The 15337-nt window shown below is 42.4% G+C and overlaps 1 protein-coding gene across 17 annotated transcripts in view; it reads left to right on the plus strand.

Moving 5' to 3' along the window:
• The window catches only part of LOC136845177 (serine/threonine-protein phosphatase 2B catalytic subunit 2-like), a 280643-nt gene that overhangs the window by 154298 nt on the left and 111008 nt on the right, over window positions 1-15337 (plus strand). For all 17 annotated transcript variants that reach the window (XM_067115156.1, XM_067115162.1, XM_067115160.1 and 14 more), the window contains one exon: window positions 8081-8284. In XM_067115156.1, the coding sequence (XP_066971257.1) occupies window positions 8081-8284 (204 nt within the window). The remainder of the gene's footprint in view (window positions 1-8080; window positions 8285-15337) is intronic.

The following is a 15337-nucleotide window of genomic DNA, read 5'->3' on the forward strand; positions in this document are numbered from 1 at the left end:
TGAATACATGCATGCATAAACGGCATCAGCTCGAGAGACGGAAAGAGTTGGGTGTTGGTGCACGGCTCTCTGAGGTAGTTAACGTTCTTATTAAATGGCTTTCGTAGATGAGTTAATTACTTGGGGAGACTGGGGAGTAAGGGGGGGGGGAGGGGTTTAGTTACGTGCTGAAAGAACGTCGAAGCACCTGTAAGGATAGGTGTGTATTTACGTGAGCTCAAGAAATATCCAGGAGGTATAGGTTCGGTTACATGTCCTTTGAGGGTTGTAGGACGTTCACTGACCTGCGGGTTTGGTTTATAGGGCGAGAGCCGTCTCTCGGGTATTATTATATCGTTAGTCTTTCATTGGAAAGATATGGCATAGATTTTATTTTTTACGTGATTGATGTCACGGGCTACGCTGAGCACACGTCGGTCCGCCGCCGCTGTACAGTAGTGTGCACGGTCGATACGACAGTATACGAATCTACTGTATATTCCGTATTCTCCACGTTTCACACCGGGGCGGACAGACACGATCAACTCGCCTTTTATTATTATAGATTTGCTTTTGCTCAAGCAAGGGCATTGATTTCAACATTTGACATGGTTTGTCTAACAGTAAATATTAGGGTGTATGTTGTCTTCCGTTAACTTGATTCTTGTGTTCCATCATGTTACACTTACAGGTGCGTTATTGTATTGTTTTAACTTCATAACTTCTCACAGTATCTTGATTTTAAACTGATGCCTAAAATGTCATAATAAACTTCATTAGTAGACATCTCAGCGGCGAGCTTTGGTAGGATCGCGTTCTCAATTCATTCACCTGTTGATGCTGTCCGGCTGGTTCTCTCTCTCTCTCTCTCTCTCTCTCTCTCTCTCGATATTCTAGTCTAGCGAGTGTGATAATTAAAATTACATATTGTAATCGTCGTAGTTTGTCCAGTTTGTATCCTTGTAGTGTCTGGAATAAATAAGGAAGCAGTGTTGTGATTGCCCGTAAAAGGGTTTTTCGTTTGGAAGTAATATGTTCCTAATTATTTAGAGGTATGATATAACATGATGATCAAGAGGCAGTCTAAAGCATATAGAAGATTGAGTTGATAATGTGATGGGGGGAAAAGGTAAGTTCTGTATGGGCATCTCATTGCAGCCAAAGAGGAAATGGGCAGTGGCTATACATCTGTAAAGTAAAGGAAAACTAGAGATTGTTAGTAAGATGAATCAGTTATGGCATTGGTGTGTTGAGGAAGGTGGCTGGAGTTTAGCAAAGTTTTAAGATACGAAGAAGACTGCGTAGAGAGAGAGAGAGAGAGAGAGAGAGAGAGAGAGAGAGAGAGAGAGAGAGAGAGAGAGAGAGAATTTAGTGTAAGAAGGGATTGCCGATAAGTTCTTCTTTTGCTGAGTTTCAGATGAACACAGACCCATCTGTCGTCATTGTTGGATGATTATGATTGCTGAAAGGATGTTCGGCTCCAAGGGATGGTCTCTGTGACCTTGGCTCCAGGTTTTTGTTTATCTTGTTTCCCCCCCTTTAATTTTCTCTCGTGCTTTGTGGTTTACTGTCACTTATCTGATATAGATCTGAATAAAGTCGCAGGGAAAGTACATCAACATCTCGAGGCCATCCCCTTCTCATCCTGGGGAACGGGGTGGGGTCGGGGATGGGATAGGGGCTTGGGTATTGGGTTCTGGAACTTTAGTGGGTGGAGAAGTAGATGCGGGAAAAGTTGCTTCAAGTTTCTGTTTGAATAAGGATAAATTGCCTAATGATTTCTACCTTGATTTTTGCTACTGTTTTAACTTTTGTTTCTATTTGGTTTTGGTTCTCCAGTGTGAAGTGGTTCCGCATGCTATATAATCACGGTACATATTAATACAGCAATAGTTTATCGGTACAATCAACCATTCAATTCTTGTTTCCCTTTAAATATATATTCCTGATAAAGTCTCTTCTTAAATACCCCTTCAGCTCTCTCTCTCTCTCTCTCTCTCTCTCTCTCTCTCTCTCTCTCTCTCTCTCTCTCTCTCTCTCTCTCTCTCTCTCCGTGGCCAAATCAGTCCTCATGCCCTGAACTGGTAATTAAGTTAGGGTACGATTATGCTTGCGTGTTCTCATGCGTTGATTTATTACCACCCGTTCTGTGCTTGTGTGTGTGTGTGTGTGTGTGTGTTCGAGTGTGCGTGTGTGTGTGTGTTGGATGCAGCTTACGTGCTTTTACTTTCGGAGCCTGCTTGCATGCACAACAAAACAACCCATTAGAAACAATAAAAATCACTAATTGGAAAAATAAAGTTGGATATTGGCTGGGTTTTGGGGGGTAGGGGAGTGGAAGGGGGAACGAGGGGAAATAAAAGGAACGATTCGAAGGCTAGAGGGGAGGGAGGGCGTGGTGCCTGAGGGTGAGAGAGGGAGAGGGGGGGGGGGAGGAGGCGCGGCGATTGTAGATCGTTAGCTTTGATTCCGAAGCGTCAATTGTGATTTTCCCTTTATTTTTTATCTAATGAACTCTTAATTGACTTGTTATGAAAAGTGTCTAAAGAGCATAAAAGACCGAGAGAGAAATAATTGTTTTATTTTAAGTCTGAATTGGATATCTATGTCGGCGCTGGTGTTGATCGATAAGTGGTGTTGGCGGACCTTCCTTCCTTCCCCCATCTCCCCTCCCCTTTCCTTCCCCCCACCTCCCCTTCCCCTCCCCTCCCCTCCCCTCTTCGTTTCCCCTTTCCTCACCTTCCTTGCTGGCTGACTGACTGACTGTTGCTGGTCGGGGCTGGGCTTGGGGATAAGTGCTAGGGAAGGCTCATTTAAAGTGAAGTGTGTTGGCTGGGTCAGGTAAGGTCACGAAGATATCGCCTTCTCTTATCCTCTTGGTTTTTGCTCTTTGCATTTTGCTTCATTCTCTCTTTCTTGCCCCCGACTTTATCTTTCATCCACTTTCCCTACATTACAAAAAAAAAAAGAAGAAAACTGCTCTGTTTTTTAGGGCCCATGTAGGCATTACTTATATTCTTGCAGCGTCCCTTCGGCCCTTAGCTGCAACCCCTCTCATTCCTTTTACTGTACCTCCGTTCATATCTTTCTTCCATCTGACTTTCCACTCTCCCCTAACAATTGATTCATGGTGCGAGGTATTCCTCCTGTTACACTTTTCAAATCTTTCTACTCTCAATTCCCGTTTCAGTACTGAATGACCTCTGAGGTTCCAGCTCTTGGCCTTTGACCTGAATTCTACTCTGTTCTGTTCCTTAGGGCCCTTGTAAGTAGGCAAGCATATAGGCAATCGGGGTTGTGTGTTTTTGGACTGTGTGCTAGCTCAGGCAATCTTGTCCAGGATGGATCAAGCTGAACAGTTCTGTCGTTCTGTCCTCTCCTCCTCTACCTCGCCGTCCTCTCTTCCCTTTAGGGCGTCTGTTTTCTACCCCCGCCTCCCTCCCTCCCTCCCTCCCAAACACCCTCCTCCTCCTCCTCCTCCTCCTCCTCCTCCTCCTCCTCCTCCTCCTCCTCCTCCAGTTTGAGGAGGGGGATGTGGTGGGTGTGTTGAATAATCGCCTTACCTTGACCCAACTCTTGTCTGGCCTACTGTGTTTTTGTCTTTGTACACTCTTGATCGGTGGGAGGACACGTTTGAAATTAATTATTATTATAAACGATTTATATAATATCTTCCTGCATATTTTAGGTATGACGTGTTATGATTAATGAGCTAACCGTAGACATGAAATGATCCTGCTGATAATGTCTATTGACAGTATGCTGTTTATTGCACCGAAACTGCATCATGGTGACAACTGTTTGTAAACACAATTTACATGTCAGAGTAGGGAAAGTGTTTTTAGCTTTCTTTTTTGTTTGTGTAAAAGTAGGTGATGTTTCACGAGCAAACTCATTAATGGATGTCCTTTGTATCGAAGGTTTATATTGGTATAATCACCCCTCGGAGAGCGTGCATCCCCCCCGCCCCTACTCCTCGAGTGTGGACTTGATCAGGTGAATTATGCCAATTCGTGTCCATGAATTTTCATGTAACCCCATGGGAAGTTTGAGCAAGGAGAGGGGCACCTTTCGGGCTATTTGTGTTGATCCGGATTCAGGATCGAATCCGATTTGGCATTCCGGGTGGAGGAGCGAAGTGGCGAACGCTCGCCGGGGGGTTGATCGGAGGAGACGGCTTGTCACTTCGACTGCCTTAGGAGAACAGAGGTAAAAATGTAATAGGTCTAGAATTCATTTTTTGATAAAGAAAAGTACCGTCCCGCGCTCTGTAGGGATGAATATTTGCCCACTTGAAAACTGAAATGAAATCTCTTTTGGGAGAGATATCACAAACCTCCGGTGGTTATGGTTTTAGCCAAGGTCTCTATAGAGATAGACCTTGGTTTTAGCAATGCGCTATGGATGGGATTATTGGGTATACGAAACATTTAGTTATATACCTCGTAAACACTTCTCAGTTTCTGTCCGGGTTATTTTAGCGATGTCCATCTTTTTAGGTAGGCCTGAATGTTACACAAGTAAAAAATGTACACCGAAAACAGATCTGTCTTTCGGTGGTCTCGGTATATAATGCTGTATGAGCCGCGGCCCATGAAACTTTCAGCCATAGCTGAGGCTAGAGGGCTGCAATTTGCTATGTTTGATGATTGCAGGGTGGATGATCAACATACCAATTTGCAGCCCTCTAGCCTCAGTAGTTTTTTAGGTCTGAGGGCGGACAGAAAAAGTGCGAACGGACAGTCAAAGCCGGCGCAATAGTTTTCTTTTACAGAAAACTAAAAGGGACAATTCATTTGGATTCCGTGTCTTTGACGATGTTTTGAAACCTCGTGAAAATTTCATTTTGCCTTAACTTTATTATCCAAAAGTGCACCACATTTTTAAAAGGTCAGTGACTGACCTTTATTTTGGTACGACAAGGGCGTTCCAGTGTAAAAACATGTTGGCTGAGGTTAATAAGACAAGAGGTTCACTGAATCAGGAGACTGAAGGTGCTACGGAAAGAATGGCGTAAGGTCCTACGACTTAATATCTTAAGAAACAAGTAAAAAATAAAATGCGCTAAAGTTCCCTCGGCGCAATCGAGTTTTCTGTACAGCGTATAATGCTGTATGAAACTCTCAACCAAGGCCCATGAAGCTCATAGCCGGCCGTGGTGGCCTGTGTTGTTTCGGTACCAGACGCACGATCATGGCTAATTTTTTACATTAAATAAAACAAAAACCACTGCGGCTACAGGGCTGCAATTTGGTATGTTTGATGATTGGAGGCTGGATGATCAACATGCCAATTTGCAGCCCTCTAGCCTTAGTAGTTTTTAAGATCTGAAGGCGGACAAAAAAAAGTGCGGACGGACAGACTACTAGCCATCTCGATAGTTTTCTTTTACAGAAAACTAAAAGTTAGATGCGAGTTGAATCTGACGAGGAAAGAAATTAAAATGGGAAGAGGAATACAGCTGAGCTTTGGCCAGTTTTCACCAGAAACAGTTGATAAAATGTCTTGATAAACTTACTTGTGATTACAATAGACTCGAGCACAGTAGTGCGCAAACCAGTCGGACTTGGAGGAGAGGTGTTAGAGAGAGATTAATCATTTTCTGTTTCTAGGAGAGGTGGTAGAGAGAGCTTAATCTTTTTTCTTTTTTTTTTAGGAGAGGTGATAAAGAGAGCCTAATCATCTTTTTTATCACAGTGTTCCATCTTTGCACGAAATGAGTCGGACTTGACACATTACTCATGTTGCCTGTTCAAAGCAAAATAGCTGGAATGGATTAGTGATGTCGTTTTCAGTTGCGTCCAGTCTGACCAATTTCTTCTTTAGAATGACCCGTATGGGGGTGGGGGGCCACTGCTCACAGTGTGATTAGTTGGCACACTGTAGACTCTGTTAAATTTTCTTTTGTGGCATCCGTTTGTCGTCCGCTGCATTATTTTTAATTATTTTTTTTTTCCCTTTAAGAACAAGTTCTTCGGCTAGCAATACGACAAGTCTGTGGAACCCAGTGTCTGCTTAAGCATTTATTATAGTATAATGATGATGATAATCCAAGGAAATGAAGATGGCGATCCTATTTCAGAATTTGTAACTTTGCTATTTGCCTGTTGGAAATGGCATCACAACATTTGAGAGTAACAATCCAGCGGTATGAAAAACGGAATGCCCTTGCCCACCCTTGGCAGTTTGAGTGAAACAGGAAATGCAGATGTCGCCAGTAAAACATAGCTAGTGCCATTAAATACCAACCAAACCGTGCAAGGGTTAAAATACTAAGAACTGATTAAATAATGGAATTTGACATGACGTTGACCTGATATTTTTTGTCGTGAACACCATTCAGTCTTAATCCTTAATCCGAATATCAGTGTTGAAACTTGCAACCAACCTTAGTAGCTGATGTAAGGGGCTATTTGTCATAAGTTATTCACAAAGGTATTTTGGCATGTCTTCTCAACATAGACAAGTTTACACGAAAGCGCTAAAATTTTGGGATAACATTTCAAATGCTCTCTCTCTCTCTCTCTCTCTCTCTCTCTCTCTCTCTCTCTCTCTCTCTCTCTCTCTCTCTCTCTCTCTCTCTCAAATATTTTTACTTTAAAATGAATGTGAGGGTTGGTTTTGGTAAATGAAAGAAACTCCTAACACCCAGATTGCTGAATTTAACTCTCTCTCTCTCTCTCTCTCTTTGTGGTATTTTTATTGCGTAATGTGTGAATTTAGTACCCACTGGTTAGTATTTGAAAATAATAGCTTGACCTCGTTGTTGTGTTGTACAGTGTTGTAAGTTTTAATACAATGGAGTAGAGTTATAGCGAGTTTTTTTTTTTCTCTTTAATTTGTATGGCTTCAGGCTTTGTCTTTTGACGTATGTGGAAGTGTAGGGGACCCAGAGAAACGAGAGAGAGAGAGAGAGAGAGAGAGAGAGAGAGAGAGAGAGAGAGAGAGAGAGAGAGAGAGAGAGAGTTGTACCATACTATAATATTACGGTAAATATTAGAAAGAGAGAGAGAGAGAGAGAGAGAGAGAGAGAGAGAGAGAGAGATTTCGTTTAACAGGGAGACACAAATGGTACAACTAACTCAAGCAAAAACGGCCAACTGCAAACACCCCGCCATAAATGGATTTTTTTGGTCTTTTTTTTCTCTCGTCTTTTTTTTTTTTTAAGCCAAAAGTTAATAGAATGGATCCGGGTGTTACCAGGATTCGGTTTTTGCAAAACGGTCTCATGTCGGGAGTTTGTTGTGTTGGATGCTAGTAGTGATGCATAGTGGTGTAACTTTAAAACTCTCTCTCTCTCTCTCTCTCTCTCTCTCTCTCTCTCTCTCTCTCTCTCTCTCTCTCTCTCTCTCCAGTTGTGTGTACAGGTACTGAAGAAGTAGAATAGAAATATAAGTTTGTGAAAAGCAAGATCCAACACACACAGTTGTCGACACATCAAGATTTTAATTATAATTTTTGGACCTTTATTTTCTTTTATTCGTGGGCTTGCATACTGTTGAGAAGCCTTCATGTCTTGTAAGAAGTAATCTCTAGTTAGTGAAGCCGTGTCGAATTTCCTCTCGTTAATCCACATTAGCTTCTGTATTAACAAAATGTGTCCACTGGAGTTTTTTGAAATGGGTAGAAGTGATGTACTGCAAAAACAGTCTTTTGATAATCTTTCGTTTGCAGATTTCAGCCTCGAGGGACATTTTAGTTATATTTTTTTACCATCCCACCGTATGTATGTATGTATATACATATATATATATATATATATATATATATATATATATATATATATATATATATATATACACATATATATATATATATATATATATATATATATATATATATATATATATATAAAATCACTGGTACATACACAAATACGTATGCTTATACACACATATACATTATCTCGTATGAAGCCTTTAGGCACCACAGACATTTTGGTCAACTTTTTTTCCTGCACCCCCCCTCCCCCTTAAAAATAGAACTTTATATCTTCAGTTTTAACCTTTTATGCTTTCCAGAAATGTTGTTGCAAAAAAAAAAAAAAATAAAAAGTTATAGAATTTCATTTTAGTAACTCAATGTGTTTCTCCTCCTGCAGGTGTACCGTTCCCTCCGTCCCACAAATTAACGTGTACGGAGGTCTTCGACCCGAAGACAGGCAAGCCCAAATTCGAGTGGTTAAAGAACCACTTCATTTTGGAAGGTCGCATAGAGGAGGCCGCCGCCCTCAGGATCATCAATGAGGGCGCCGCCCTCCTCCGGCAGGAGAAGACCATGATCGATATCGAAGCTCCAGTCACAGGTGGGTGTTTTTATTTATTTTAGACTGCTTTGGAACTTCCGCCTGCTTTTGGTTTCCCCAGGGCCTGATATTTTTATTCATTCTTTTATTTACTTGTGAACTGTTTTGTTTGAGATGCAGAGTCCAGTGAGAAGGACAGTCTAATATTCAGAAGTAGCCCAGACTTCTGAAGAAAGAAAAAAAAAAAAAAAGAAATAAATAAATAAGGGGGGGGAGTGAAATGTTTTTGGATCAAGGAAAAATGGAGAGAGGAAGGAAGTTCCAAAGCTTAAATGTACAGTAAAAAATCACGGATAAAATTCCCTCTTCTTCCTCTCCTCTCCTTCCAGCATGTCGATATTACGTCATACTTCTATATGGAGACAAGTGAATGATTGTCAGATCCCAAATTGAAACCTGGCATTAAATTCCCTGATAGCGAACGAACGATGTTGTCAATCTCGGAACCACAAGGAAGATGATTCGCATCTCTGGGCAAAAGCTTGATACAGTCTCTCTCTCTCTCTCTCTCTCTCTCTCTCTCTCTCTCTCTCTCTCTCTCTCTCTCTCTCTCTCTCTTCCTTCCGAAGGTGGTTTCCTTAATTGGCAGTTCTCGGAAATGCCAGTTTGTTTTGAGGAAGAAAAGAAAAGGGGACCCAGACTCTTCCCCTTAGGGAGCACTCGAGGGGAGAGAACTGTCAGTCAGTCCGTCTGTTAAATAGTCGACTAAAACCTGTTGGATTTCGAACGTGTCCGGGACGCGGTTCATTGGGTTCCGTCTTTAGTTTGGCGGTTTTTGTTTTGTTTATATTTATCTTGGAAAGACATTTTTGCGCGATAAAATCCAACTTGAGAAAGTGAGTTTTTTTTTTAATTCCCCGTCTTCGATTAGCAGAACTGACCGATGTCAGGTAAGTGGCATACTTACGAGGGACGTTGGGCACTACCTATACCGTCTTTTTCATTAGGGGTGGGGTCACTTAGCAACGTCACCTCAAAATGTTATCAACTTAGCAACGTCACCTCAAAATGTTATCAACTTAGCAACGTCACCTCAAAATGTTATCAACTTAGCAACGTCTCCTCAAAATGTTATCAACTTAGCAACGTCTCCTCAAAATGTTATCAACTTAGCAACGTCACCTTAAAATATTATCAACCTAGCAACGTCACCTCAAAATTTTATCAACTTAGCAACGTCACCTCAAAATGTTATCAACTTAGCAACGTCACCTCAAAATGTTGTCAACTTAGCAACGTCACCTCAAAATGTTATCAACTTAGCAACGTCACCTCAAAATGTTATCTACTTAGCAACGTCACCTCAAAATGTTATCAACTTAGCAACGTCACCTCAAAATGTTATCAACTTAGCAACGTCACCTCAAAATGTTATCAACTTAGCAACGTCACCTCAAAATGTTATCAACTTAGCAACGTCACCTCAAAATTTTTATCGAAGTTGAAAAGAAAACTAGATCCACTCACTGGAAGAAAGATAAAAGGCTCCTTGCACACTCATATTTCTTGAGAGAAACAGAAAGTAGTTTTAAAGATCAGGTTAAATTTTTATCGTCAATACATACGTTAGTAATGCCTCGGCACAGTTGCCTGTAATTAAGATCACATCGGAGAGGGGGGATGCTTAGCTATTTTCGCCGAAATATTTTCGAAGCAAATTAACTATTCAAACTCTCTCTCTCTCTCTCTCTCTCTCTCTCTCTCTCTCTCTCTCTCATTGCGGCAATCGTGTTTAATGTGGGCGGTGTAGATAGTAAATCTAGCAGTTGAAGAGGGGCTTTTATTTCGAATGAGGATGGCGACGGGCGCGGCTCTCTCTCTCTCTCTCTCTCTCTCTCTCTCTCTCTCTCTCTCTCTCTCTCTCTCTCTCTCTCTCTCTCTCTCTCTCTCTGTGCATCTTCCGCCTCCTTCTTCGTCCGCTCGGTAACTGTGAAGTGATGCTCCGTGTAAGAGAAAAACTGATATTTACTATTACTTGTGGTTGAAGTAGTTTCCCGAGATGCGGGTGAATGGTACTTTTCCCCCCCTTTACGAGTATTATGACATGTGCTAAGGTTTTAAGGGGTTTGTACGTTTGGACCTGGGGCTGGGAGGGGTGGGGATTATGGGGATTTGGTGGTTGGGGTGGAGGAAGGGGGAGGAGGGATTGGGTGGGAGAGGAGGAGGAGGAGGAGGATGACTTGTGGCCGCAAGATCAATACGAGTCTGGCCCCGACCTTGCCTGCGACCCAGTGCCCCCGTCGCTGGCACTCCTCCTCCTCCACTCTCTCTCTCTCTCTCTCTCTCTCTCTCTCTCTCTCTCTCTCTCTCTCTCTCTCTCTCACCCATTCCCTTCACCCCCTCCTCCCAAGGCAGTTTCCGCCCACTCCAATCATACCCATTGGGATTATTTGTTTACTAATTTTTAAGTAGCATTATCTCAGACGCGATTCTCTCTCTCTCTCTCTCTCTCTCTCTCTCTCATATAAGCCCCTTATTGTGTCGCTGTTGCCTTAATTTGATAAGTTCTTTTTTAAGTGTTTTGTTGTTGGTAATTCTTCCAGACAGCTGAATCTTTTCTTTTCTCCTTCGCATCGTTGCTTATCTTTTATAAATTAACACGAAACATTTCCCCGTTTTATTAAATACTTTTTAGCTTAATATCATAATTTATGCAACTCGTTTCTATTAATGACATTTTATATATATATTTATCTCCTTCAAGGAGTGAGCTTATTTTTTGGTACAGTTCATTTATTAGCAGGCTTGGGTGGAAATTGACAAACTAGTGTTTGCCTCCTGGAAAGCCTGAAATTCGGTACTTTCGGTGGGCACCTAAGATGATTCGAGGTATTGTCGCCATAGAAACCACGCTGAAGTTTTCGGTGGCCGTTGGCAGCCACCGTTTTTAGTTTTCTGTAAAAGAAAACTATTGTGCCGGCTTTGCCTGTCCATCCGCGCTTTATTCTGCCCGCACTTTTTCTGTCCGCCCTCAGATCTTAAAAACTAACAAGGCTAGAGGGCTGCAAATTGGTATGTTGACCATCCACCATCCAAGCATCAACCATACCAAATGGCAGCCCTCTAGCCACTGTAGTTTTTATTTTAGTTATGGTTATCGATGTAGGATTTGCCACCACCGGCCCTTGGTTAAAGTTTCAAGGGCCGTGGTTCATACAGCATTATACCGAGACCACCGAAAGATAGATCTGCTTTCGGTGGCCTTGATTTATACGCTGTACGGAAAACTCGATTGCGCTGAAGAAACTTCGGCGCATTTTTTACTTGTTTCTTCTTGTGTTTAAAAACTACTTTGCATATTAGAGGTCTTCAGGAGATCAAATGCAAGCAGTGTGGAAGTAAATGTATTGGCCGGGGGCCGGTGGCATTACTACAGCCTTAGATATAGAACCCTTATTCAAATTATGGTTCCTTAAATGCAAACTAATAGTGAGAATTAGCGGATGATTTGGTTCGACAGTCCTAATAGCTTCGCAATCTCTGTTCGTCCTTTCTAGTTTGTCCTTTCTTGCCCCTTTCAAATGTTTTGTCCGGTTAACTTGAGATTATTTTTTTATTTTTAATATTTCAGTTTTTGAGGAGGCTATCAATGCTGTGTACAATTTTTTTTTTTTTTGCTTTTGTATTTTATTTCACCCAGTAGTATGTTTGCAACTCGTTTTTTTATTCATAAATCTCTCTCTCTCTCTCTCTCTCTCTCTCTCTCTCTCTCTCTCTCTCTCTCTCTCTCTCTCTCTCTCTCTCTCTCTCCTCCCTTGTATATTGCTTTTAATTGCAAGTGCACTTTTTATACGGACGAATTCTGTTAAGAGCAAAACATTTTCAACGTGATGGCCTGTCCCCGAGGAATCTCGTCTTTTAAAAGTTTCGGTCAAATTTTATAAATGGAGGGGAATTTTTTTTTTTCTATTTATTTATATTATTTATTTTTTGCGATGCCCCCCTACGTTGTAGTTCAAATGTCAACAGCGTGCGTGAACGGGCCGAGATGCCGTCAGCAAACTGTTTCTATCCATCCTCATCTGCATTTTCGCCGGGGCGTCTTGGAGGGTGACGGACGACGCGTCTGTGTCTGGTGGTTCCGTCCTCTTTATTTCGCTCCCCGCGTGTTTCTTTTATGCCAGGGGGCTTTGCTGGCACATATTTCCACCGCCACCACCACCACCACCACCACCACCAGCTTTGCTGCCCCGATCCCCTTTTGAGTGGAGCTGCCTTTATATTCTTCATATATACTTCCTTTCTTTTCTCCTCCGGTTGCGTCTCCTTTCCTCCTCCTCCTCCTCCTCCTCCTCCTCCTCCTCCTCCTCCTCCTCCTCCTCCTCCTCCTCCTCCTGCCTCCTTTTTCCTTGCGCGGATATTCCTTGCGAGGAATTATTATTATTGTATGCTGGCGCTGTTTCCTTTCGAGTAATGCCTTCTTTATTTCTCACTTCCTATCTTCCATCTGTATCTCCGCCTTCCTTCCTTCCTGTCCTCCTCCTCCTCCTCCTCCTCCTCCTCCTCCTCCTCCTCCTCCTCCTCCTCTCTCTCTCACGTCGTAACTTTCTTGCAAGGAACCGTAGCTGTAATTTTTGGAGTTATGACTTGAGTCGTACCTCCCAATTTACCCGTCTTGCTGTCCAGTTCCTCCTCTTATCTTACTTTCCTTTAACTAAATGTAGATTTTTCATGTCCGCTAAAATCCTTGGGGGGCGTTGGATTAGCTTCTCTGAGGCTAGAGGGCTGAAATTTGATATGTTTGATGACTGAAGGGTGGATGATCAACATACCAATTTGCAGCCCTCTAGCCTCTTTGGCTTTTAAGATTGGAGGGCGGACAGACAAAGCCATCTCAACAGTTTTCTTTTACAGAAAACTAAAAATGGGAGGGGTTGCAAACCGAAGAGGGATCAGTAAAGATATGACGTTGGGGGTGACAGATAAGATAGCAACATCTCTTACGCTTCTGGCTTTCGGGTTTCGTTATGAATACAATTACCGCTTACTCCAAATTCCTAAGTTTTTTTTTTGTAAAGCTGTATCATTTTTGAAAATTTCAAAGGTGGTAGCAGTATCCCTGTGTTTTACCCTTCTCTTATGTCAGGGCTTGGGACCAAAGTAAGGATATAAATCACTTTAGGCTTTTATGTTGACATGACGTAAAAAGCATAACCAAAGGAAATAAACAGCCGTAATTTAGAGTATATGTGGACATAAGCCAAAATACACGACGGAAAACTGTATAAAAGTTCGTAAAGTATTTATAGGTAAATCAATTTGTCAGCCATGTTGAGGCTGACGGTGAGAGACGAAGGAAAAAGACTTGACATCTGATGCATCAGAGGTAAAAAAAAAAAAAAAAAAAAAAAAAGGGCTAATCATTGTGAATTCAGTCACTTATTTGGAAAGCTGTTGCCATGGCTTACTCTTCCTTCCCTCGCTTTCTCCTCCCTCCTCCCCCTCCCTGTACCAGATAGTCCCAAAAATTCAAGCTTTTATTACTCTTTTACATTAGGTGGTCTTTTAAATCGTTTTAAAAATATTTAAACGCTCCTTGACAAAATGTGTCGATGGGTTAGCTATTTATGTAGGGCGGTGTAATTTTCCTTGGTGTTTTATGCACAAATGAGAGAGAGAGAGAGAGAGAGAGAGAGAGAGAGAGAGAGAGAGAGAGAGAGAGAGAGAGAATTGAAGAAAACCAGTATGGATCCACTTTAGAGGAGTAGACCCCGTTACTTTCTTGTGTTAGCAGCTTTAAGGATGGAGGTAACTCCTTGAGAAAACAGATGGAGTAATTAAGAGAGAGAGAGCGAGAGAGAGAGAGAGAGAGAGAGAGAGGACTCCATCCAATCTAGAATGGTGCTGCCCCCTGGTTGATGGGAAAGGTAACGTAGGGATGAGGGGAAGATGCAGTTCCTTGGAATTTGTGTGTGTGTATGTATGTATGTGTATGTGTGTATGGGGACGGAGGAGGGGGGCGGGTTGAGGTGAGGCGGGGGTTATGAATTTTTTTTTAATTTAATCAGTAGAGAATTCCAGAAATTTGTATATACTGCTCTAGGGAGCAGTGGGAGAGTTAGGAACGGGGGGGGGGCAACCATTCTATTATGTAGGGTAAGTAAATATGGCGTTCACTGGTAGGTCTGCCCCCCGTCTTCTCGGGCGTAGTTTGCTTCCTTTGTTTGCTGAAGGAGACTTTAATCATACGAGTAGAGGCAAGGTTCAGGAACTGGAATGGCTCCATCGGCCGTTACTGCTCACCATATTCGCATAACTTGTATGAGGAGGATCGAATCGTTCTTATTGTCCCTCTGCCATACCAGCAGTCATCACACTGAGGCCTGTCGGATGCTCCATGGAGACCGGTAGTTGTCTTGGCATTTGCACCCTCCTCCTCCTCCTCCCCCTCCTCCTCCTCCTCCTCCTCCTCCTCCTGCAGGTGAAGCTGCCACCCTCAGTCACAAGTCGAATCAGGATAAATTGGTCCACTTCTAGACATTTCCATGTGATTCTTTCCTTCCAAGCTTAACGGGCGGTTGATCAGTCGAGTGCCCGAGGCTTAGATTGATTGATTTACGTAGTCAGATGTTGGAATTTTATGTAATGTCCAGTAGGGCATGGGCATGTCTCGGTCTTCGGTGCAAACTGTGCTTTTCCGCATCAGATGTTCAGGAGGACAAAGCCAATGGATTTGGGGACTGATTCACGCAAGTGGGTATGTTTATGGCTTTCAACACAATTTGTCGTTCATATCTGCGCCTTGTGGTTTGCCTAATGGCCCCTCTTTTGTGGTTGGAGGTCTGAAAGGAAAATAGGAAGTTGTAGAAAAATAATGGTGGGGCTCCACTTTGTAATGAATAAAAGTTAGCTGCTTATGTCGCAATCTCGTGAAGGACATGTTTCATGCATAATTATATTTGTTTATACATATTGTGAAAGAAAATTGCCTTAGTTATTTTTACCCTGCGGATGATTAACTTCATTTCAGATTCTCTCTCTCTCTCTCTCTCTCTCTCTCTCTCTCTCTCTCTCTCTCTCTCTCTCTCTCTCTCTCTCTCTCTCGGGGATGGC

This window comes from Macrobrachium rosenbergii, chromosome 13 (assembly GCF_040412425.1).
Source record: "Macrobrachium rosenbergii isolate ZJJX-2024 chromosome 13, ASM4041242v1, whole genome shotgun sequence".
NCBI lineage: Eukaryota > Metazoa > Arthropoda > Malacostraca > Decapoda > Palaemonidae > Macrobrachium > Macrobrachium rosenbergii.